General features: G+C 43.0%; 1 protein-coding gene across 4 annotated transcripts in view; it reads left to right on the top strand.

Annotated features, from left to right (window-relative positions):
* Positions 1-14,842, top strand: part of BDNF (brain derived neurotrophic factor) — a 38,884-nt gene extending 24,042 nt beyond the window's left edge. For 3 of the 4 annotated variants that reach the window (XM_079310105.1, XM_079310103.1, XM_079310104.1), the window contains exon 2: positions 11,707-14,842. In XM_079310105.1, the coding sequence (XP_079166231.1) occupies positions 11,728-12,468 (741 nt within the window). In that variant the 5' untranslated portion in view covers positions 11,707-11,727 and the 3' untranslated portion in view covers positions 12,469-14,842. Of the gene's footprint in view, positions 1-1,817; positions 1,888-11,706 lie in introns of those variants that run through there. The other variant, XM_079310102.1, reaches the window with a different exon arrangement.
* Positions 14,843-24,590: the final 9,748 nt, after the last annotated feature.

Genomic DNA, 24,590 nt, shown 5'->3' with positions numbered 1-24,590 from the left:
CTCTCTTGGCTTTGCACTAAGGATAAATTTCTATCCCCTGTGCAAAGCTTTTTTGCCATTGTGACTGCAAAGGTAGGAAGAATGTCACCAATGAACAAGGTTGTTGCAAAATAATAAGTGAGTCAATTCCACATACCTCCATTTAAAAAAAAAAGGCAAAAATAATGTTTAAGTTAGTTAGAAGTCTAAGCCTCCAAAGAAGTCTGCCTTTGAGAATGACAAGCCTGTAGGCAACATCTTGAAGTTCCATAAACTTCAAGCATGAAGTCATATCACCTTGTTCTTAATCAGTTTGGTTCAACATGGAAGAAGTGGCTGTATATTTTTTAACCTGCTCTGATTCCTGTAACTTATGAAACTTACAGACTCTCATGCTTGGAAATACTATCAATCATTTCCCCAATGGAAGGACAGGTATGCAGTGAGACCTAGAAAACAATAAATAACTTCCATGTCTGCTTTAAATTAAACACTTTGGAACAAGTCTTCAGTTGCAAAGCAGCACCAGACCTTTTAGTATTCAAATTGTGCTCACTAAAGAACTACAGGGGAGCTGCTGATACTCTGCATATCTTGTCATTTATCATGTTCAGGCATATGTCAAAACATGACCCATAGTTTTTTTAAGGAGTCTTGAGCCATTGGTATTTTAACATAAGGATTGATCTGTGGATGTGCATTGGGGAAAAAAAAAAAAAAAAAAGAGATGACTGGAACTCAGTAATCTTTTTTCCTTTTATTGTTTTGATGGTGATTGTGCTGCTACCCATATCACAAGTAGGCATAGCCTTGCTCTTCTCCATTTTGTCCAAATTAAGGATGACCCTTGGTACCTTGAAAGCTGCCTGGTTTGTGTTTGTAGGGTTGGCAAATACCTGCTTGGGCAATAATACTTCTTTATGGGAATAGGTCTTTCCTGAGTTTCATAACAAGTTTGCTGCAGGTAAAAGCAGTCTCTGGTCTGGATGAGATAGGAACTTGTGTTGCATTTCAAATCAAACTTAAAGATTTTAGTGGTGAAGAATATTTATATTTTAAAACTAGTTTTGTTTTCCTTGTTACCCTTTGTTATGTAGTGGTTGAGCCCCCAAATTGGAGTGTGAGGCTAAAAGCTGGAAAATGAAAGAGGAAACAAAATGCCATATGGCAATAGCAGGAGTTTCTGCCACCTCACCTCAGGCTGGTGACAACATGCCCTATAGTTAACCTACAGTCAGGAACTAATAATGACACAGATGGAAGTGAGCTAGCATATGTATTCACAGTAATACCCTGAAGGTTTCAATCAGCATCTTTCTGTGTTAGCCATCTAAATTGCCATGGGGAGATTAGCAAAGTATGCATGTGGTACACATGGTAAAGGCATGTGTAGTGGCTGGACTGAGGGATTTTGAGCAAGAACTCCCCTGTCCTCTGGTTCAGCAGTGACTTGCTGTGCAATCTGGGGTAAAATGTTTAAAATACATGTGGACTTTACATGGTTTCTGATGTGGTTCCTTCTCACCTAAGTATGTTGAGATTCAATGCTTGCAATGCTCTTTGGAGGATTTGATAGCATGTTCTCCAAAAAATGTTCTACAATTGGAGAGTCACAACAGCTTAAGTACCAGATTTCTTAGCTTTTGCAACCTCTTTTCCTCTCTATAACTACTAATAATCTCTGGTCTGACATTTTTGCTTTTGATTCTGAATAGGATGGTGACTTCTATAGCTAGTCTATTATGTTGTGGCGATATAAAGGGAGAATACTTAGCTGTTTCCAGGAGTAATTGTGTAATTTAATGTTTCTCTCTCTAACTTTCTCTTCCCCCACGGCCATCCCCAGCTATTAGAAGAGCAGCTGTCCTTCCCTGCAGCATAGTGGGATCTGCTTACATGAAGGGACAGGTATTGAAGTTTTTTCTAGAGACGTGTTTATTTAATGACTGCAGTCTCATATACAAACCTACCCTTTGGAGCTTAAGGGCTCTTAGGGTGAGAACAGTGCTTTGCTGGCAGCAAAGCCACTTTCTTCAGTGGGGGGTTGTGCATGAAACAGGACACCCAAGTGAGGATCATTAGGTGGTGTTGGGCTGGATTTTGCATACCTCTCTTTATAGGCATGTCTAGGCTATTTATCTGCTTAAATCAGTGAGGGAAGAGAAGAGCTAGGCTGCACACCTAGAAAGGCTTTTTCCTTTCTCTTTAAGTTGTATTACCAAATATGTGTGTATCCCTCAGGAGGAAGCTGCTTTGCTGAAACCAGTCACATTTTGTTCTGATACAGCTGTTAGCTGTAGTTTAGGTTGTGACCATCAGATTTTCTAAGCACATAAATACTGGGCCACCTTTGCAGCTGATATAAATCTATGAATGGAACACTGTGGAATTATACCAGGCAGGGACTGTGTCCACCAGAATTAGATCCAGTGGAATTTATCACTGCAAGGAATTCCGAGAATTTTTGTGGAAATAATTCCCCACGATGCCACAATCGGTTATATCTGGTGGCAAGTATGAATAGTCAGGAACCATGTAACTTAATTTTTAATTAGGGAAGTCCCAATGTCCATGTAATTCACAGAAATCACAGTTCCTTGGTGAAAGAAATTGCACCATTACACAATTGGGAGATGGCAGTAGCTGGATAAATTAATTTTTCCTGTAAGACTGCAGGGGCTTTTTTTCCCCTATGTGTTCCATTAAACGTTTGTACCTTGAGCAGTACAACTAATGAAGCTTGTTTTCAAACCCTTGCATCTTTGCCTGATGTACCTCCTCACCCCTTCTAGTGATTCCAAACCCTTTCCCTCTATGGAGCTTGTGAAATGAAAAATACAGTGTTGTAAGTCCGTAAGCCTATACACTGGTGTTTGCTTAAGGATGGAGGAGGAGAAGAACTTATGTGGGTCAGTCTCAGGTGCTGGCATACTGGTTATACAATGTGACCCTGTGTATCCCTCTATTGAATCTGGTGGAAGTTGGCCCCCAGATTTTTAACATAGATTAGGGAGAGAGTACCAGCCATAGCAAGTGCAAAAGCCTTGTTTCAACGTGCAGCCACTTAGAAGGTGGGGAAAAAAAACCAAAAAGCTGAAAACTATAATGCTTTGAAATCTGTGGTAAGTTGCCTTGTCATTGTAAAATATCATTGGTGAAAGAGCACTTCTTGCCAAAGTGCTCTCAATACAGTTATGTTAACATACTGACATAATTTTCCAATAGTGTTATCTCCAAAGATAAAGCTGTTGTCACAGCAAGACTTGCAGGGCTGGCTGCCCAGTGAAGTGGATCAGATTCCCAATAAGCATATCCCTATATTGTTATACAAGTCCTTGTTATTCTGTTAACATTGATTGAGGTGACTTTGCAAACCTGCGCATTTCTGCTTCTGCTCTGGTCCTGCTCCCATGGAACTCTGGGCTTGAACTCTCCCAGAAACTGCTCTGGTACCTCAGTGTAAGCTTTCATTCCTTGCCCTGTGTACGGAAATGATTTCCATAGAGATGCTGTGCTGGCAGCTGGACTGGGCATGTGTCAAGAAAGATCCACATAAAGGGCAGACAGCCAAAAGATGACTGAAACACCACTAGCAAATGCAGGAGTACTGTTAATACCTGTCAGGGCTCTCACAGCAAGCTGTTCTGGTTCATGCCCATCACAGTGTCCTGATCAGCTGCATTTCAATAGTGGCTGTGGCTAGGAGTAAGGTGTTCTCTTACAGCAATGCCACACGCCTCAGAGCCTTGCAGCAAGCAGGTATAGCCCTTGTTCTCCTCCCCTCAGCCCAGGGAAAGCACTGCCTTCCCAAACCACTGCTAACTGCACCATCTGATGATTATGCTTCTTAACAGTTTCTTTTCCTTGGCAAATCTTCCCTTATGCTCCTGCTGGTTGCATGTTGTTCTGTAGGTCCTAGGAAGCTTCAATTGCAGATAGCTGCTGCGTGTGTGGGGTGCTTTGCATGCTGTTCAGTCATTTACAGGCACTGTGTGAATCCAACCTCACTGGTGCAGGAACTTCTGGGTTGTTCCAGGGCTGCTGGACACATGTCACTGTTCAAGGGATCCAGCTCACGCTAGATTGCATGCAACAACCCGTTCTGTTCCTGCTTTGGGGTGCCAATTATCCTTGACTTCTGTCTGAGCCTCATGTGTGTACTTGGCAGAACAGCTTAGTCCTGTGATGATTCAGTGCACTGTTTCATACCAAAGAACCATACTGAAATAGAAGACAAACTGCAGATGCTGCTCAAAGGTCTGAGCTTCTGCCTTAATGTTGTTTTGCACACAGGTTGAATTAGCATTGTATAAAGCTCTAGTGGCTATTGAAGCAAATTATTTCAGAGAACTGTAATTATCTGCCTACATGGAGGAACCAGATAGTATCTTGGCATGGAGTAATTACTTAATGGATTGGTTTCATGGAGGGGGGGGGGTCTGTACTGTATTCTATAGGTGAACCTTCCTTTCACAGAAATTGCTTTAATGTTACTTCTGAATGACCACAGTAATGGCATGAACATACTTTTATGTATACTCTGAAGAGATAAATGCAGTTTTCTGAAGTCAGTTTTGAAATTGGAATTTGCTCATGCACAAGTTTTGGGCTTAGAAGTATCATTCCTACTGTACAGTTTGTGTGACATAGTAATAGAAGTGCAGCATGTTACTATACTCATGATCCTCTCAAAAGCAGAAATAAAGCTGTTGGTAGTGCTTTTAGTTGTGGAGTACATTCATTGCATGCCTTGGGATCTCAACATGAAATTTTGGCAAAAAATGTTGTGGTGAACCATATTGTGTTTGATATGAATAAGGGCACACAGATTCCCTTGGAGGTAAGTTTCTTTGTGTACAGCTGGAATCACAACTTCCTGTGCAGTCTGAGTGCTCCAAATATGATATGTTGTACAAACAGCTGGAAAGGCTGTAAATGTGTTGTTGGCCCATAATCAGTCCCCATTATCAAAGTATAAAAAAAGTGCTCATCTCTTCTAAAGATGTCATCTCTCTGAAAACCTATGATAACATCTGTGCATCTGGTCTGCTGCTTCTCCACTTGTACATGCTGTCAAAATTAATCCTTCCTGTTTACTGGTATGGGCAGACTGGGTCTGATACCTGTCTGATAGAGATCCTGCTGGCAAGACCTTGCAGTCCTGCACTTAGCCAGTTTAAGTATAATTAACTGTTAGCAATGATTCTGCACTCATTAAAACAACAGAATTCTCACTCAGAGCTTTGAAGCGAATTGTTTGAGTGTCTAGAACTGTGAGCAGAGTTTGTAGCTACTCTGGTACATGGCTCTGTGAAAGATCAGGACTGTGATGTCATGGCATTATTACTTTGGCTTTATTTTCTTTGGGTTCTTTCTTACCTCTGGTTGTCTGAAGTTGTGATTTCTGTGTGTACTGAGGAGAGAGTCCAATAAAACCTTGGAACTCCACAAAAAATGCCTTGTAGTGCTTTAGACAGACAGATGCTTTTCCAGGGCCAATTAGACATTGCTGGAGTTTCTTTGCTCTCAGAATCTGTATTTAGCAACATGAGATAAAAGCAAATTTCTCATTCTAAAAGTTGTACTTACAGTTAACACTACTTGTAAATTTACTTGCTGTATATCTTGGACTTCAAAATAGTTCATAGTCTCTGCTATCTCTGGCATTAAGACTAAGTAGATATCATTACCTCAGGGAAAACCAACATGAGAATAAAAATAAAATAGGTTTATTCTTCCTGGTGAGAAGCACCAACTTACAAGAATACAAATTGGATATGGGTGTGCGTGTTTATGTATTGGGGGGTGAGTGCTTTATTTGCAGTAATAAAATGTAATTATATAGTTTGCTGCCTAAATAACCTCAAGGATAAGTAGAGTGTGTCAGACATCCAGTTATGCATGTGATAAAGGTTAATACTATTTGTTCTCAGTACATTTAGTCTTTGCAAATCATGTGCTGACATGCATCCCATTTTGATATCTGTTCACACACTGTGGTAATGATGCATAAAGCAGAAACTCATGCCTGTGGCATTCTGTAGGACTTAGTAAACTGAACTTTTGTGTAAAGATCTTAGAAAATGGCAAGGCACAAAATGAATGTCACTTGCTGCTAATTTTATCTTCCTCCCCACACTCCTTTCTGGAGATGAAAGCATGGATCTATTCACTACTGAAAGTTATTTCAACTCACATGGCACGTATTGGGATGCAGAAAAGCAAGTACATGTTCACATTTCTTCCTGAGGTCTCCCTGCTGGAAATATAACCTGTTAAACTACTGGATTTTTGCTTAAAGTAACTAAAAATAATGAAATAAAACAATTGACTGGTGTCTTCATTAAATGCAAATACCGAAATAAATCGTACAGCAAGGTAATTGACTGCATATGTAAAGTAGCTGCAGATAATTGACATGACCTTCATCTAATGAGCTGCTTGCCATTAGTGAGATGACTGGCACAAGTGCAAGTCCTCGCTCCAGCTGCAGTTGTATGGAGTGTGTTGGGGTGTGCAGTAGGTCCCACCTTCCCGGGAGGGGTGAGCTCTGCCGCTGCTGCTCTGCAGGGAGGCAGGAGAGTGTTCCATGGCCCTGAGGATGGATGTGGTCACAAAGAGGGTCTCAAATGTGCCTTCTGATGGACATGCCTCGTGTCCTGAGGGAGCACTTGAAGGCTTGCTCTCAGGGAGGCTGTTTGTATCTATGTTGTACAGGTTAGTGGGGGGTACAGTGTATGGGACAGCACTTGGAGCAAGACCTCTCCTAGAGAGGTCTCCCATCCTTTATGTGGTTGAACAGGAGTGCAAAAGGGTTGCAGCCTTTACTTGTTGTTCCTAGAAGGTGTGGAGTAGAGACTTGAACCTCCTACACCTGAGATGGGAGGCAAAATGAGTGTATTGCAGAACTAGAGCGATGTTGTAACACCAGTAATTTTTTTTATTGTATGTTTCTGGGCGCACATCTTGCAACAAGTAGTCATGGCTACACTGTTTGTCTGGCGTCCAGTTGTCCTGATGCCCTCAGAACATGCATTACCAGGCATGTTGCTCCTGTTGAGAACAGCTCAGCTCTGGTGAGCCTCGTGGGAAACAGCTGCTCAGTCTCCCAGCACAGCCTCAGGCATGGCTGCACACAGAAATGCTGGGGCAGCTCCATGCAGGGCCTCATACTGGTGGATAACCTAACACAGAAAGGATCAATACCTTGCTTGGAAGGAGCAGGCTGGGAAAATAGGAAAAGTTTTCTCCCCTGTTCCCAGGCCAGCTCCCCTTGTACTCAGGGTGGCACACTGACTGGCTCATAATCAGGAGGATGTACACAATATGTTAATGTTTGGTCTTTGCAAGGCACTTACTGTGACAGGACAGGCAGTGTCTTTAATCCTTGCAATATAATGAAGGTTTGGTGGTTGGGGAACAGAGAGGAAAAGGACTGGGAGCTGCCATCCAAAGTGTTTTCAGTGACTTTATTGGTGTTACACATTTATTGTTATATGGTGTTACATGTTTATTGGGATGTTAGTCCTGCCTCATTAAAAAAGAGAGGAACCATGCTGTCATGGCTTGATGCTGAATGTCAGGCACCCACAAAAAAACTCTTCACCTGTTCTCCTCTGCTGTAGTGGAGCAGAGGAGGGGGAAAGAAAACCCAAAGAGGCTCATGAGTTGAGGTAAGGATTGGGAATAAACACTTCAAGGGCAAAATAGGCTCAAAACTTAAAAGGTACCAAAATATTTTATTAACAGAATTAAAAGAGGATAATGAGAATTAAAATAAACCTTTAGAGCACTTTTTTCCTGCCCCACCCTCCCAGCCCTTCTTTCCTTCCCACTGACAGCGCAGGGAGATGTGGGGGTTTTAGTTTATCTAAAAATCTTTCTTCAGTTTGCCTAGGGAGAAGAGTCTTCTGTTATGTGGTGGGGTCCTTCCCATGGGAGGCAGTTCTTTGTGAACTTTTCCAAAGTGGTTCTAATTTTCACAAGTAACAGTCCTGCCTGGTCCCTTCCACGGGCAAAACAGTCTTCCCAGACTACATGGTGTGGGTCATTTCAGTTCCTGGGGTGTCGTGTTCTCAAGGATGGTGGGTTCTGGTTTGGAAGCAAAGGTTCTCTGCCTTCTTTCTCTCTGTTTGAGTTTATCACTCAATTACAGCTTTGCAGCATGAGCACCTTTTTCTCACGGGCTGTGAATGGGCCTGTGCATCCCCCCCATGCACTTCATGAATTAAGTTAATGAATTAAGCAGTTTGTTGTGTTACAGTCCCAACCACGCCTTGCAGAGGAATCTCAGCTCTGACGCCCAGAGCACCTCCTCTCCCTCCCTCCTTTCACCAGCCTTGGTGTCACCATCCTTCTCCTCACGTCTTCAGCTTTTCCTTTTCTCTGACTCGGGAGAGAACTGGTGTCTGGAGGTTCCTCTGTTCTCAAGTTCTGTCAGTTTAAAGGTTTTTATAGAGTCCTGCAATGCTGAAAGGTTGATGCCGTCCAGGCTCCTCCTCAGGGAATTGCTCATCGTGCCCCTTGCTGTCAGCCACATGGTCCCAGCCCCTCGGAGGAGGAAAGAGGAATTGCATGCATTTTTTTCCTTCTTACATATGTCATCATAGAGGCATTACCAACCACATCAGTTGGCTTAGTAGATGTCTGTTTTCAGAGCCAGCCCACGACTGGCTTTGCCAGGCATGGAGGAAGCTTCTAGCAGCTTCACACACACACGAAAAATCATTTCTGTGCCTGGCTCTTCCCTCCTCACCAAAAAGTCAAGCTAGGCAAAACCAGCACACATGCATTCGTGTGACAGTTCAATAGCTGGAAGGTTGTGTGATTCTACCCATTAAGTGAGATATCTTACTCTGTTAAACTAGCTGATTTTTAGCAACTGCTAATACAAATTGCTATGGTCTCTAAAATGAATATATTTCCCCGGTGATAAAATATTACTCCTGGGTGATATTATGCCCTTGCATTAATTAAACCATTTGATATAATTTTACTATAAGGTAAGAACTCTGTATAGTGCTCAAGTCACTGTCAAGATAGAAGGATATTTTTACATTCTGCTTCTGGAGTTCAGCTTAGTCTGGGACTCACTTGCAGAGTAGTAGATGTTTGATCTGCTGTTGCTTGCTGATTATATTCCCTGTATCTGTGCTGCTAAAGCTTACTTTGACATCTTCTACAGTTTTAAATGGGAGGAAGAGGATTGGCTTTTAAGCAGATGTGTTTTCTGTGTATCATCAGTGTGTTAACTGGGCAATGTCTCTCTAAAAGCTGTTGGTTTTCAGAATCTAGCTGTACACAATTTCTGGCCATCCCAGATAATAGTGATGGTTGTGTCATTGGATGGGATGTAAATTGATCAAACTTGACACCAGTTTTTTTTTGCTAAATGGAAGGCATAATTGATTAAGGGAAATGACTTGAAAAGCAACTGATCATCTCTGGCTGGTGTGCTTACCTGATGAATTTCCTTCTGCTCTGTGCTTGGCTTGCTGCGTGTTGTGCCCTCTCTTTTGTGCTCTGGAAGGCTTTTTGGGTGCCCTAGTTCTCAGAGACATCTGTCCTAGAGAGTCAGGAACTGGCCAGGACCTCTGGGCACTGCTTTGATAAAAACACAGGAACATGGTTAGGAGCCAGAAGATCTGTTTTCTGTTCATTGCTCTGGTGGTCACAAAGTGTGATGTGAGTGTTTGGGGTTCTTTTAATTTTTGGTTTTATATTAGACAATTCTCTGAAGAGAGATTGTATAAATATTATTTTTTTTGTTCCACTGCCTTTGCATGTGTATGTTAGCTGAGCCACTCATTTTCAAGACAAGAAGAATTGTCTTGTCTCTCATTTGATAAAGACTAGCAATCTTTGTCCTTCTTCTGTGAGTTACCTTTGTAAGGTCTCTTCCCCTTTGAGGAAGAAATATGCTACTACCTGTAGAATGTTTTAAAAGTTCCAACATGAAAAAAACTGCAAAATATTAATGTTCTGCATGTTCCTGTGAGTCACAGATGTCAGGTTTGTTTAATCTTAATAAATCTATGCCACAACAACACAGGAAGAGAGATGGAGGGATGAAGGAAGAGTTGTGCTGGGCTAGAAAGGATTCTTGGCCAAAATCTTGTTTAGTGGGGCCTGGAGATGAGGTGGCATGGAGATAAACCTGAACATTTCCCACCCTGCCTTCCTTAAGTACTTTAGGACCTACGTTTTGGGCATTGCATTTCTAGTGCACATTTAGTTTGTATGTTTTATGATAAATTCCCTTTCCATTTTAAGTCATAAGAGTACTCATTTCCCACAGCATATTTGCTGGAGATAAAGTGAGTCTTGTTACATAGCACCCTGTTGGCAAACAGAAATAGCATTTACTCCAATGAGTGTTGCCAAGTATGAGGTACTTCCAAATGAACTTCAAAAGCTCTGAAACATGCATTAGCTGCTTTTTCAAAAATGTGAACAATGCCATTGCTTTCTAGCAAACAGAACTGGTGAGAAGAGGGACCAGAAGGGAAAAAAAGAACAACTGGATATGATAGATGTTGTAGTAGTGCTTGGGATCAGACAGAAGGCATAGCTCTCTGTCACTGCTGGATTTGGGGGTTTCTTGTAACAGGACCTGAGGTATCTACTCTGCACTTGAGGAGGAAAGCACTTATACCCTAAGGGGCCTTAGCAAAGCACTTGGGAAGGGTTCATATGAGCCTCAAGCAGCTGGGAGTCCTGATAGGAGTGGGTTGTGCTGACTCCAAGCCTGGTGAGGACACAGATGAGCATAACATAAACATCAAAGCACGACCCTTAACGTGTGCCAGACTTTGAGGCAGAGAGTGAGACAAACAGGCAGACTGCTGTGCTTCAGTATGGCACTAGGGCTGGCTATGCTGGGTTTCATTATGGCCTCTGGGCTCTAACTAGGCATAAATAAATGCTTTGCCCACCTGAGAACAGGCTCTGGAAAAGTACAGAGCAGTGATTCTGCTACTGTCACTTCAGCCAGCTCTTGCCAGCTCTGCAGTCCAGCATGCCCTTGCTGTGCTGTTCACATGATGGAAGCTGTCTGTCCAGCTCAAGCCTGGTGTACTGCTCCACACCATTTTCTTGTTCTATATTTATGTATATGTGTACCTTCTACATTTAGATGAGAAACTGACCTGCTGAGACCTCAGAACTCTGGCTTTTTCCTGTGTTTTGGAGAATTCTTTCAAAACACAAATGCTGTATATCCTGGTGCTGCTCAGTTGTTGGTGCTTTTTTTGTTTTTGGTGGGCAGAATGATGAACTATTTTCTGCCACAGAGTGATCCTCAAAATCAAGTGTTTATATTTGTGCTTGGAATGGAAGTCTTGCCTTTCACAGCTGTGAAGCTATATTTTATTGCTGAAATGTTGCATTGCTAGATAGCATTCTGCTTTTGCAGAATGTTACTTGAAATGGGTATAATTGGTCAGTAAATAAGGAGTCTGCATAGTATCTAATCTAATACTTGCCACAGAGAGATTTTAGCATGTAAGAACCAAGTTGCTGGGCTCAGTATTGCCCGTGATGCAGCATCCACTGTTTCTGAAACTCTAAATTAAAGAACACTTTTACAAGAGTATGTTCTGTCACTGGTAATGAGTTGCAATGGCAAGGAGAACATCTCTGTGGAAAGTGTGTGGTCCTGTAACTACTTGGGTGAATTTTTATTACTCCAAACCTTGTAAGTTAATTTCTTTTTCTTGGTTTTAACAGTTCCACCAAGTGAGAAGAGTGATGACCATCCTTTTCTTTACTATGGTTATCTCCTACTTCACTTGCATGAAAGCTGCCCCAATGAAAGAAGCTGGTCTGAGAGGACAAGGCAGCCTGGCTTACCCAGCTCTCCGGCCCCACGGGACCCTGGAGAGCGCGGACGGGCCCGGCGCCGCTTCCAGGGGACTGACGTCGCTGGCAGACACCTTTGAGCACGTGCTGGAGGAGCTGCTGGACGAGGACCAGGACATCCAGCCCAGCCAGGGCAGCAAGGACGCAGACTTGTACACTTCCCGGGTGATGCTGAGCAGCCAAGTGCCTTTGGAACCCCCGCTGCTGTTCCTGCTCGAGGAGTACAAAAACTACCTGGACGCCGCCAACATGTCGATGCGGGTGCGGCGGCACTCGGACCCGGCGCGGCGCGGCGAGCTGAGCGTGTGCGACAGCACCAGCGAGTGGGTGACGGCCGCCGAGAAAAAGACTGCGGTGGACATGTCCGGGGCCACCGTCACCGTGCTGGAAAAAGTGCCCGTGCCCAAAGGGCAGCTGAAGCAATACTTCTATGAGACCAAATGCAACCCCAAGGGGTACACAAAGGAGGGCTGCAGGGGCATTGACAAGAGGCACTGGAACTCTCAGTGCCGAACTACCCAGTCTTACGTGAGAGCTCTCACCATGGATAACAAAAAGAGAGTCGGCTGGCGCTTCATAAGGATAGACACTTCCTGTGTATGTACATTGACCATTAAAAGGGGAAGATAGTGGATTCGTGTTGTATAGATTATATTGAGACAAAATTATCTATTTGTATATATACATAACAGGGTAAATTATTCGGTAAAAAAATAATTTTATGGACTGCATGTATGACTGAAGTTTATACAGTACAGTGGTTACACAATCTATTTATTGAACGTATCCATGACCTGAAGGGGAACAATAGTCACTTGCGCACAAGTTTAAACGAACAGAAAAAAAAGGTAAAAAAAATAAAAATTAAAAAAAAAAAGAGAAAAGCAAACAAAAAAGTCTGCATTACATTCCTCCATAACGTTGTGGTTTGTTGCCGTTGCCAAGAATTGAAAATATGAAAAATTTTTTAAAAAAAGATTAAAATTGCATGCTGCTTCAATTGTGAATTAATGATAAACGGTCCTCTTTCAGAAAAATAAATTGAACCAAAACATTCTGTTTACATTTTAGACAGTAAGTATCTTTAGTCTGTTAGTATATATGTTTACTGCTTCTAACTTCTGATAGCGTTGAAATTAAAACAATGTCAAGGTGCTGTTGTCATAGTTTTACTGTTTCTCTTTTATTTTTCAATTCCCATCAGATTGAAAAAGAAAGAAATCATTACCTTATTCTGGATTAGAAAAAAATTTGGTTTTTGTATGTTGTGAAGGTGTTTGAAATAGCAGTCCGACTACTGACAAAAAATAATAAAAAGAGGCAACTGAAAAAGAATGGTGATTTTCCACTTCACATTGTTGAACTTCAGGCTTAAAGACAACACTTACTTAACTGTATGGCAACATACTTTTTTGGTTGTTGGGGGGGTGGTTTGTTGTTGTTGGGGTTTTTTTGTTGTTTGTTTTTCTTTTTCAATTTTCAGTCTGTAGAGACATGCATTTGCTTATACCATGTTTGCTTGTGTTTGAGAATTTTTTCCCCCCTTTCCTCCCTCTGGAGGGACATTAGTTGTGATCTTTAAGTATTTCACTTACCATAGAACTGGAGCTTGTCATATAGAGAATATTCTATAGTGCTCAGAGCAATTATTTTCATATAATAAAAGACTGTGCTTGGATCAAATGTCTTGGTGAAGCACGGTGGGAGTGTCACTAGGAAAAGGGTCTAGAAAAGATGATGGTGGATCTGAAATCAGGTCGATTGTGGGACTTCATAGCTCAAATAACAGGGATTTGGGTTGGCTATCCCACTTGCAGTCACTGCTGAATGTGGCCTGTGCATTGTGGTAGAGAGCAAGAGCTTGGCCATGCTCATGGATGCCAGCAGCCCCAGGCTGTAAAGCTGCTGGGCACACTGCCTGAAGGAGCTGGGAATTAGCTTGGGAATGAGACAGGAAGGAGGGCTGCTGCTAGTAGAAAGCAGTTAGCATTGTGTTGCTGTGGCTCTACCTCTGCTGTCAGACTTCTTTTATGAAACAAATATTGGCACTAAAAACCCCTCTGAAGTAAATGAAGAGCCAGTGCTGGAGGAGTTAGGTTAACTCGCTCAGAGTTACCATCTCTGAGAGATGTGTTCAGCTCTGCTTTTCCCCTCTCTGACAGAAGTGCTGCTAAAAAGGTGGGTTGTAAGGCTGAGAGCTGTGCATACCACTTGCACTGCCTTACAGTGGGCTGAGAACAGAAATAGCTTGTTAGTAAGCTCACTGAAGGCTGATGCTATATTTGTAATTCCTGTAGATTAAAAAAAAAAAAAATAGCTGAACAAGTAGGAAAATACTGCAAAATATAATCTGCTCCTGAATGCTGTAGAATCTGTGTGTATTAAAACTTTGCCTGGGCAAAGCTTATGGAAATACTTTGGCCCCAGTAATGCTCTTTGAAGAGCACATGTAACACTGATTTTATGTCATCCCTGGTAGAAACCCATGCCAAAAGCTAACAGACCCTTTCACATCAGTGATTTTTTCTTCTTCAGGTAGAAGGGCAGCCCCTTCCTGAGGAGAACTGGCTGTCCAAGTGCCATTGCATTGGCCATGTGCACAGCAGACTGAGTGAGAAGAGAGGGTTGTGTGACCCACCTGAACTTCAAACTTCAGCCTTCCCCACCAGTTGCTGATGGGGATTAAAAAAAAAAAAAAACAACCCAAAACCTTACTGAAATTCTCAAAACTTCATCAAAGATATTCTTCATGCAAATTAAATCATAGAATCAAAGAATGTTTTGTGTTGGAGGGGACCTTAAAGATCATTTCTGTCATGGACAAGTACACCTTCCACTGGACCATTTCATTCCCTGGGACCAGTACCTGTGTGCATACTGTAATTTGCGTTTAGTGAGCCCAACATCACTCAGGAGCTATTCTCAGCACAGAAGTGGTGTCATGTTAGCTTCTCTCAAAACAAGGGTTGGTTGCTTTTAAGGAAAGGGTGATGCTGATATGTGATTTCCAAAAGAGAAGAGTGAATGCATAAATTGTGCTAGAAATAAAGTTCCTTAGTTCCCCAAGTTAACTGTGGCCATGTCCTTCACTTGCAAACCCTCACCTGGCACAGGGGAGGTGGTGCAGGTGTGGCAGGATGAGAGGAGCAGTTCAGAGGGTAAAGGACCAGCCTGGGCAGTTCTAGCTAACACAGACAGAGAGGGGAGCGTTGGTTTTTCTTTAGATCACTTTAAACTCTTGCTGTGGTCTGTTTGTGACAGAATATAATCATGCATGTCAGCAGGCCTAGTGCTGTGTTAAAGACTCTTGCAACTGTAAGTTCATGTCTGTGGCCTTGTTCTCTATTATTCATCTTGTGTAACATAAATATTTATTGTATATTTATATAATTTTATGGTTTTTTGGGAAAATACTGAAATTGGCATTAAAATTTAAAAGCAACTGCGTCATATTGTAAATATAATTAAGCTATATTTAAGTGTACTGATTAACATAATATATGTTTAACTAGAGTTTTTTACATTTTTAAATATATTTTCGAAATACATATATATATATATATATAAAAATGGAGGTTTTGGGGGGACCATGTGACTTTTCTCTAATTGTAAAACAAACTTGAGTTTTACTATAAATATGCGTGTTCTTTGTTTTAAAACCTTTTTTACTCTATTTTAGCAATAAAATCTCACTCAGAGGGCAGGTAGCCCCTGTTTCATAGCTGGACAGTTAGCATCTGGAGGGGAGGGATAGCAAGAATTTCCTGCACATAAAAGCTGGGGATACTTGCAGAATGATGTATTTCCATTTAATTCTAGCACTAAAGTCCTCATGAACTAAAAGCCCATGAATGACATATGTATGGTTTTACTCCAGTATAAAATAAAGGGTAAAATGGATGTGAGGGGGTGGGAATTTCTACCCTTAGTAACTAAGGGATAAGAGAGACATAAAACCAATAGCTGCAGTCATGTACCTGATTTTTAAATGGTGTCATTTATATTTGTATCCCCTGCACTGATTTATGACCCTGTGGAGTACTAGGAGTGGAATTCCTTGGATTTAACATCTTGTTAACATTTCTAAAATAGTATCCTCCACTACAACTGCCAAACCTGTATATTTAATTATCCCATAGACCTATAATAATCAATAAATCCTGATGATGAGTAGAAAACTTTCATATAACTTAAGGAGGGAGGTGGGGGGACAAGCACAAACCCAAACTCTTACACAAAAGAATATTGCTGCAGATTTCTCAAGAGCCCAGTACCAGCAGTATCTCACAAAAACTGAGGAAATTACACTTCTGCAGATTTTCATTTATATGAAACACACCTGCATGCACATTGCTTTCTTTATTGTCATCCTCACATAATCTAACAGAAGTCATAATGGAGACTAAAATCTTTGGGATGTAGCTGACTCCTTCCTGAAGCAGGATAGAAAAGTTGCTTTAGCTTATTAAATATGTTGATTATGTGACATGGGGGCCTAGGGAATGGAATGCCCACACTCAAAACACATATTTGAGCTACAGAGGAAGATACAGATGCATCCAGCCAGCCACTCTGCTCAGTCCTAGCTCTGAAGGGGAAAACAAAGGTATTTTCATGGCTTTTCTCACTTGGAGAAAAAAAAAATAAAAACCCATAGCTGGATTTCAAAATTACTCAGCAAAAAAATAGTAGAAAGCAGCAAAAGATTTTTGAAGAGGGCTACACTGAAGTGTAATGAGAGAGGGATGTTTATTCCAGTTTGTCCCAGATGATCTAACACAGCTTCCACAGGCTCCTTCCCCTAATTAGGTCCTCATTGAGAAGACACCTTTTGATTAAAATGAAAAAGTAATTAATGCACTTGTTTAGAGTAAGTATAAAGAGCACTGATGTCTGACATGGAGGAATTGGAATTCTAAAGTCAGGAAGTTTCTGCAGGGGGTGTTTTGGAAGAGGAGGAGTTCTTTTATTTTCCTGAACTTTTTTAATAGGTAGAGTTTGGTTTTTTAAAACAACGTGCTGCCATTTTGGGTTGTAAGAAACTGTGGTATTGCTATAAATGAGAGAATTTAAAGTGCTGGCTTTACTTTGATGCCTGTGGGAGATGGACTGGAGGTAGCACGAGTGATCCTGCTTTTGCACACAACATCTGGATCCATCTGGAATTTGAAATGCTGCTGGAAATCCTTTCTTAACTGCTGTCAGACAGTGGCAGAAAGCACTTTGGAGGTGAGCTGCTCTCTGCTCCAGCAGCCCTCTGCAGTGAGACAAATGGCACACAGCTGCTGGCTTTGCTTTGCTGTGCAGGGGTGTCTGGAAGCTGCCTGTGGCCAGCTCCATTCAGTCACCCCGTGTATCTGTGTTTATTTACTGCAGAGTCCCTGCTGCTGCTGCTGCCTGCTCAGGCTGCTGCTGTGCTCTTGGCTCATGCATTATTGCAGCCACCCCACCTTGCTGGAGGATCAGTGTGCTGAGGGAACAAGGAGTGGCAGTTCCCAGGAATTGCCAGGGCCTGGGAGGACCTTGCAGCAGCAAGGGCTTCCCTGCTGCTGAGAGTCCCCCTGCCTCAGCCTGCAGCAGACACTGCTGATCTCATCTCAACAGCAGCTGCCAGCTTGCTCACGCAGGGATTTCTGAGATGAGGAGGAGGATCTGGCACAGAGCTAGGAGGCTTCTTGCCTAAATCCTCTTTCCAGCCTCTGCCAGCAAAGGGATGGGTTACAAGGAAGGATATGTCCTGCTGGGAGTGCAGAGTTTTGCACTTCCAGAAACGACATATCATGAGTCTACACTCTGAAAACATTTGCCTTTACCAGAAGAATCCTTTCTTTATACTGTCCCTTCCTGCCCTTTAGTAAAAAAGTAGGGTAGCATAAGCCCATAAAGTTCAAACTGCAGTTCATGTGTGTAAACCAAGCTCTCTTCTCCTTTGCTATGTTAATTATAACAGCCTTTGGAACTGCTCAGGCTCTAAACAGGGGTGCAGGTGCCTGGTGGACTAACTATTCCTTCAACTGTCATCCACACTGGGGGTTTTAAATTATCTTAAGAAGGTTTCCACTTATAGTTTATTTGACCTTTGAAGACCATTCTGCTGGGAGACTCATTTTTTCTCCAACCCCAACATGGTCCTTCATAGAAGTTCTACTATATTTGGACTCCAACCTTGGGAATCTGTGATTTCAAGGCAGTATAAAATATGTGTGACCATGTTTCTGTTACAAAAATAGTGCTGCCAGTGTCACCATTTGCTTCCATGAAGCAGCCCAATGAGGCCCTTTGCCTCATTGTACACTCTGCTCTTACACAGGCATGGTACAGCTGTAAAATTGAATGGCAAAAGGTACCCAAAAAAACCTTTGAGAAATATAAAAAGAACAGATCTGGTGAGCTTCGCTGAGAGCAAAGTGCAGGTGATGTGCTGCTGTTCAGAGCAGGCTGGACATCCCCACCTTTGCCATTCACCAACAAATGCATACCTAAAGTCCTTTTTAGCTACAAGAAACTCAAACTGTGAACCTTTCCTGGTTTTTTTAGTCCTTCTGGTTTGCTTTATTCTTGGGCTAAGCAAAACTCTGTCCTTGATGTCCCTGTGCAACACAAGCCACCTAGTGAACAAGAACAGCCTCAGCAACACAAGAATTTATTAAAAAAATAAAATCACTGCGACACCTTGTGAATTAATACATTTTTCTGTCTCCTGGGAGCTACTGCTGCTGAGGGTAGAGCCGAAAGGATGTGCTGATACAGGAGCAGATCTGCTAACAGGGAATTGACAGTGCTGGGCTGCAGCAACAAGGTGACCTGTGGTTGTGTCACCTAATGTCAAATCACCTCCCAGCTTGCTACAGATTGTCACCACTATTCCCTTGTGAGTAAATCAGTCTCGGAGGTGCTGCCATCTGGCTATTCAATTCTGAAGGCTACAAAGTCTCACCAGCTTCAGCTGAGCTACTGAAAACAGCCACACTATGTTTCCCTTCCTCTGAGCCCCCCCCTCGCTGGCAGCTGTGCTGGTGTGGATCCCACCTCCCTTTTCAGGGCACATGGGTTCAGACATGCCCATTCCCCCTGGCTGGGAGCTGCTGGTGCATCCCCCCGAGCTGCCAGCTCGGCAGGCAGAGGCTGCTGCTGCCATGCCCTGTGTGCAGGAGTAGCTGCCAAACTGCTTCTTGTTGGCTGGCTGCAGGACATGGCCCAGGGCAGGTGACCCTGAGCTTGAACACTGCCCGTGGCAGCTCAGGGCTCCAGCAGGGAAGAGCCATGCCCCTGTTTGCAGGAGGCTTGTTGCAAACAAGCTGTCTAGTGAAACAGAAATTCATCACCTGATGTGCCAAACAGCAGCTTTGTTCTCCCAGGGGAAAATAGGGCAAGAGCTTGGAAGAGGCTAAGGGAAGAAAAGCATCAGTTTTGTGTTCCCTTAAAACATGCATTGCCCCTAGGTTCCCAAAAAGACAGCAATCTTCATATGACTACATTGAGGCCTTGGCAGTCAGGTATTTCATTTCAGTGAGCCTGGCAAGCCCAGGGACCACACAACTCTTTTTGCCAGCTGCTAAATTCAGCTTGCACAGTGTGGGGCACAAAAAGGCAGACAAACCCTTGAAATCCCCCTGTGCATCTGCCAGGTTATCCTGCAGTTAGCAGGAGCAGTGCTGCTCTGCTCTGTGCCTTCTCTAATTAAAGCAGAGATTCCAGGCACAATTCTGCACACTCTTACAGCTTTGTAATTGTTGCCTGCATGGGAAGTCAGAGGAACAATGAAGATAAAAGACTGCAAACCATAGTTGTATGAGCTAATTAGCCCTGGCTGTCACTGAAAATAGTCAATGGACTATTCAAGCATTGCTTGAACTTCCAAGGCAATATGTTACTATGAAGGGATCCTGAAATCAAGGGTTCCTGTAGCCTGAGATGACATTAGGGGTCTGCAATCCACTACCTGTGCAATGGTCACTTCATAAATTCCCTTTAAGAAACACAATACTCTGTTCTGTGCTTCATAACACCACAGATACCTCTGGTTTCCAAGAACTGGTGCAATATCTCTAATAAAGTATGTATCAGGTCCTGAACAGGGCTGTAATTATGGTGTGATTCACAGTTTGGTGCAAGGCTAATGAAATTACCACCTATGCAGTAAGCTGGGGCATTGCAGAACAAAGCTGCAAGCCCAGAGACCTCTGCAAATGTTCTTCCATGAAGCTTTTGTTTTTCTCTCCTTTAAACAGGACAATTTCCCCTTAATCACAGAGCCTAATTCTGCCTTTGAAAAGCACAGTGTCTACTGAATTTAGTTGGAGGATTATAGAGCACTCAATAAATCAATAGAGAATAAATCTAGCAGAAGCCATTCTGGACATAATCAGTTTTAGCTCAGGAAAAACTTGGGATGAAGACTGGCAGAGGAGTAGTCTGGGGGGCAATTCCCATAAAACTGCCCCATTTTCTGGGACTTGGGAAAACTGAGGACTTGGCCACCACTGGAGATTTACCTTTAGGGTCCTGCAGTGTTTTGCAATGTGTTCTTGTTGAACTCTGTTGAACACATATATTTAAAAACATAACAATACCCAAAAAAAGCACGAACAGGAAAGATTGCTGCGAGTAGTAACTAGGAAATTACAAGAATTTGTATTCAAAATACAAAGTTTAAGCTGCAGGGATAAAACTCTGCCTCTGCTCACATGGCAGGCACAGTGATCTCTCTTCTTGGCCAGCTTGGTCTGCAAAGCAGCAAACACTGTTATTGCTCAGGCCTATTTAGAAATAAAAAGTGTACCTGGAAGAAGAGTTTGGGCAAATGGCACCCTTTGGGTTAGGATTTGAATAAACACTATATTAATTAGGAAAAGTGTTTCTTTCAACTATTACCACCATATTTCCGGCCTACAATGTTCTGTCTTTTGAGATGAGCAATATATATTGTGCCAAAAATTGTTAGTTTTGAGAGATGTATTTATGAAGTCTGCAGCACATCACAGGATGCAAAACTATTACTCTTTAATAAATTACATATTGCAAAATACCTGCTCATTGATGTTAAATAGCTACAATGTAAATATTTGGTAATATAAATGTGACTTACATGAAATAACTGAACAAAGCCTGTGTGAGTCACTAATGCAAATAAATGCTGTATTGATTACCAATGCAAAGGTCCACACTGTAGGCTGATTTTATTTATCAGAATACATGCACCAGTCCAAAACTGGAAATACTCCTACCCACAAAGTATTTAAAGGATGTTCAAAATAAAATCCCCCTCTGCAAGTATAAAACCCTGTCAAACACTTCAGACTTCTCAAGTGCACTGCATACTTGAAATGATGGAAAATATGGGCTCCAGACTTGTTTTTTGGGGATTTTTTGGGCCTGGCAAGCAACTGTGACATCCCTGCACAGAGCTGGGTGCACAAGGCAAATTAGTTCATGCTCTCTGTGTTTGGGCAGGTCCAGCTCTGTCAGGATCCAGAGCTGCATGTGCTCACTTCCCACAGACACTCTAATCCAAAGCTGTGTGACCAGATGGGTACATCAGGATCCAAGGGTCTGACTCCCATCAGCAGCTAACTGGGGACTTGGCAAAAACATGGGGAGCTGATATTACCTGTCCAAAACTCCCTGTGGATAATTAACCAGTGGTCACACCATCACTGGTCTCATTCTCTCTGTTCTGCTTCTCTCCTCTTGTTCCTCAAGCTCCTCACTTGGAGGAGAGCCCAGGGCTGGAACAGGTTTGCTTCACAGCCAGAGCCACCACAGAAAGATGCAAAGATGCTCTCCCTCCACAAGAAACCTTCTGCATGGATGAAGCAGTTTGCAGGACTTCTGAGGGAGGCAGGGAGCTGTAGGTGTGTGCTTCACCAAGGAATTACAGCTGGTTAACAGCTCCCCACAAATTTAAAAAGGGGACACAGCCATTTCTGGCAGAGAGGACAGGGTTTGCCCCAGAAAGGAGCAACAGGGGAAGTGGATAAAAATCACCTTCCTTTGGCCTTGGGAAGAAAAGGCTAAGTGGAATATGTTGAAAGTCAGAGAAATTGGGCAAGATGCTGTTAGCTGGGTGTGTTTGCAAGAAGAAGAAGAAATGTGAGCAGTGCAGCCAGGCAGGGGCAAGGATGGGATGCTGCATTGGGTGCCAGAGCAGGGGATGCTGCTGAGGGCAGAGGACAGGCAGAGGCAGGGGTGAGCAGCCCCTGCTGAGGCTGGGCACAGGATTTGGATGAGCCTGCTCTGCTCAGGGCCTGCTGGTGCGTGCGTGCTCCTGTCTGGGGCAGAGCAGCTTTGCTAAGGAGCAGATGTTCTCTGGGTTACAACATCTGCCAGGGCTCTGCTGGGGATGTGCAGCCAGCCCCTCTCACCCACGCACCAGCTCCAAGCTGTAACACACCATTATGCAAAGGCATTAGCTTCATGCTGCTCCTGACAGCCCAACATATGGACAGAAATGAGATTTGAAAATAAGAAATAATCCTGCTACCCCCGCAGCAATCTGCCTCACCAGAAACTCAGATCTGGGGTTCCAAAGTTCCAGATGCAGTTACCTGGCTCTGGATCTGTGGGGAGGGTCACCAGGACTGAGAACAGGACCCTTGGGGTACCAGAGCTGCAGCCTGGCCAGGGCTCAGCATCACACTCTAGCTAGCTCAGCTGGAAGATGAAAAGGGTGTAAAACCAGTGGGTCAGTGTAGAGGAACACTGAAATGCTGGTTGTGTCAGCCACCAGCACTTGCTGCTCTCATCAGCACTGTATGAGACATCAAAAACTTTCCAGAGGAACCCCCCAGCCACCTGCATGCAGACAATCAATTAAAACCACTGCCAGAAACACACAAGGGATGTTGTTTATGCTGCATCCAGCTGTAAAGCAAAAACCCCAAACTTGTGGGGTTTAGATAGTGCAGACTATAATTGTTGGTTTGATTGCAGCATAACTGTCCCATCTCTTCCATATTTCTGGAGAAGTCTCATTCCTTTTATCATTTATCACCTGAGAATTAATGTCTCACACAGACACCAAAGAAGGTGGAAGAATAAGTGTTAAACACATTTTCATGAAAATGAACAAATAATAAGTTTGGGTTTTTTTTTTTTTTTTTGTCCTAGTGGATTAGGTGATCTTTTAAGAAATATTCCCTTTTTTTACCAACTGTGCCTCTCATCTTTCTTTCCATGTTTGATTCCTGAACCTCCCTAATTGCTGCCAACTTTTGTGCCTGAGCAGGGACAGGTGAGGATGAAAATTCTGCTTTGATTTAGGCAGATGTGTTTGCATATTGTCTAGGTTACCATTTGCATGGAAGGAAGAAAGATCACAACTGGGGTGTCTTCTGTCTTTTCTAGCTGAACCATGGCCTGTGGAAAATGTTAAATGCTGAAGAAATCATCAATAAATCACAATGCTCTGCCCTATTTGAGCAGTTTACCCTGGAGAATTTGCAATTGCAGTTCTTCTCAGAACACTTCATGTGTTTTATGGCTGGGTAAACTCAGTGTAGAGTGTTTAGGGAATTCACCAGAGATGTCAGAGCAGCAGAATTGCCACACCTCCTTTCCTTAACAAACTGGCCCATTATCTTCCACTGGAAAGAAAATGAGAAAACCCCTGTGTCTGCCTTGCCGGCAGTGCAATGAGTGCTGTTTGAATGAGGAGGCAGCTGGCTGTGCTGGGAAGAGGTGAAGCAGGGAACCCTGCAGGGCTGGGGCATGGTTACCTGCCAAGGACCTGTGGGAGCCCCAGGGCTGCCAGTGCCCTCCTTTCCTTCACTCAAGGAAAATCACTCTTGTGCTGCCCTTGGGTTGCACCTCCATCCCTGCATCAGCTCAGCTGCAGCGTGGCAGCCTCAATTATCTGATGCTACAGGACCCATTTCCCTGTGCCTGCCCAGGACTGTGTGTTGGCACTTTGAGCTGTGACTGCACAAGCCCTCCTTCCTCAGCTGCTTTCTCAGTCATCTTTCTCCTGATGTCAACTTGCAGTTCTCACACAAAATGTTCAAAAAATATTGTCCCTTATGCAAAGTAAAGCATTTGCAAAGCTTGCCTCCATGGGATTTCTGTTGGCATTATCTTCCCAGCAGCTAAAGTTCAAGTGAGAAACAAACTGACTTGGAGCTGGGGTGGGTGAGGACCAGGACAGTGATAAACAGGGGGGGATGAGGGTGCACAAGGAAGCCAATAAATAAAATAAAATAAACATGTGCCACCACATGAGGGAGTTAAATTAATCTTGGCTCATAGAGCTGGATTCCTCCCATGGGCTTCAGCAGCACTGTTGAATGGCCATGTAATGGAAGCTGGAAAAGACACCCCCAGTTTGGGCAGGCTTCTCAAAGGCTGGCTGCTCAGGGGCAAAGGCCTGACCTGACTCATTTTCCCTCATTCTGGGTGTAGTAGTGTGTTTTGTTTTCCCACACAGCTGCACTGTGTGTAATGCTCATTGTTATAGATGCACAAGGTACAGGACTGAAGATTTGTTACTTTTTCTTAACCATAGTTGCTGAGATTCCCCATACTTGCTTTAAGACCTGTTGAAATGAATATTTTCTCTGTAGCCCTCAGGAAACCATTAAAATCTGAGATTTTCACAAAACAACATGATTTGATTAAGTAGAACTTAAAGAATAATGTCAGATAATGTGACACTTGAAATAAAAGCTGAAGAGATGACAAAGCCATATTTAGTGCATTTCCCACCTAAATGGGGAGTTGCCATTATGCATTCAGTTTAAGGAATACTCACATTTATT

The sequence above is a fragment of the Erithacus rubecula genome, assembly GCF_903797595.1.
Source record: "Erithacus rubecula genome assembly, chromosome: 6".
NCBI lineage: Eukaryota > Metazoa > Chordata > Aves > Passeriformes > Muscicapidae > Erithacus > Erithacus rubecula.
This window is presented reverse-complemented; position numbering and strand designations above follow the sequence as displayed.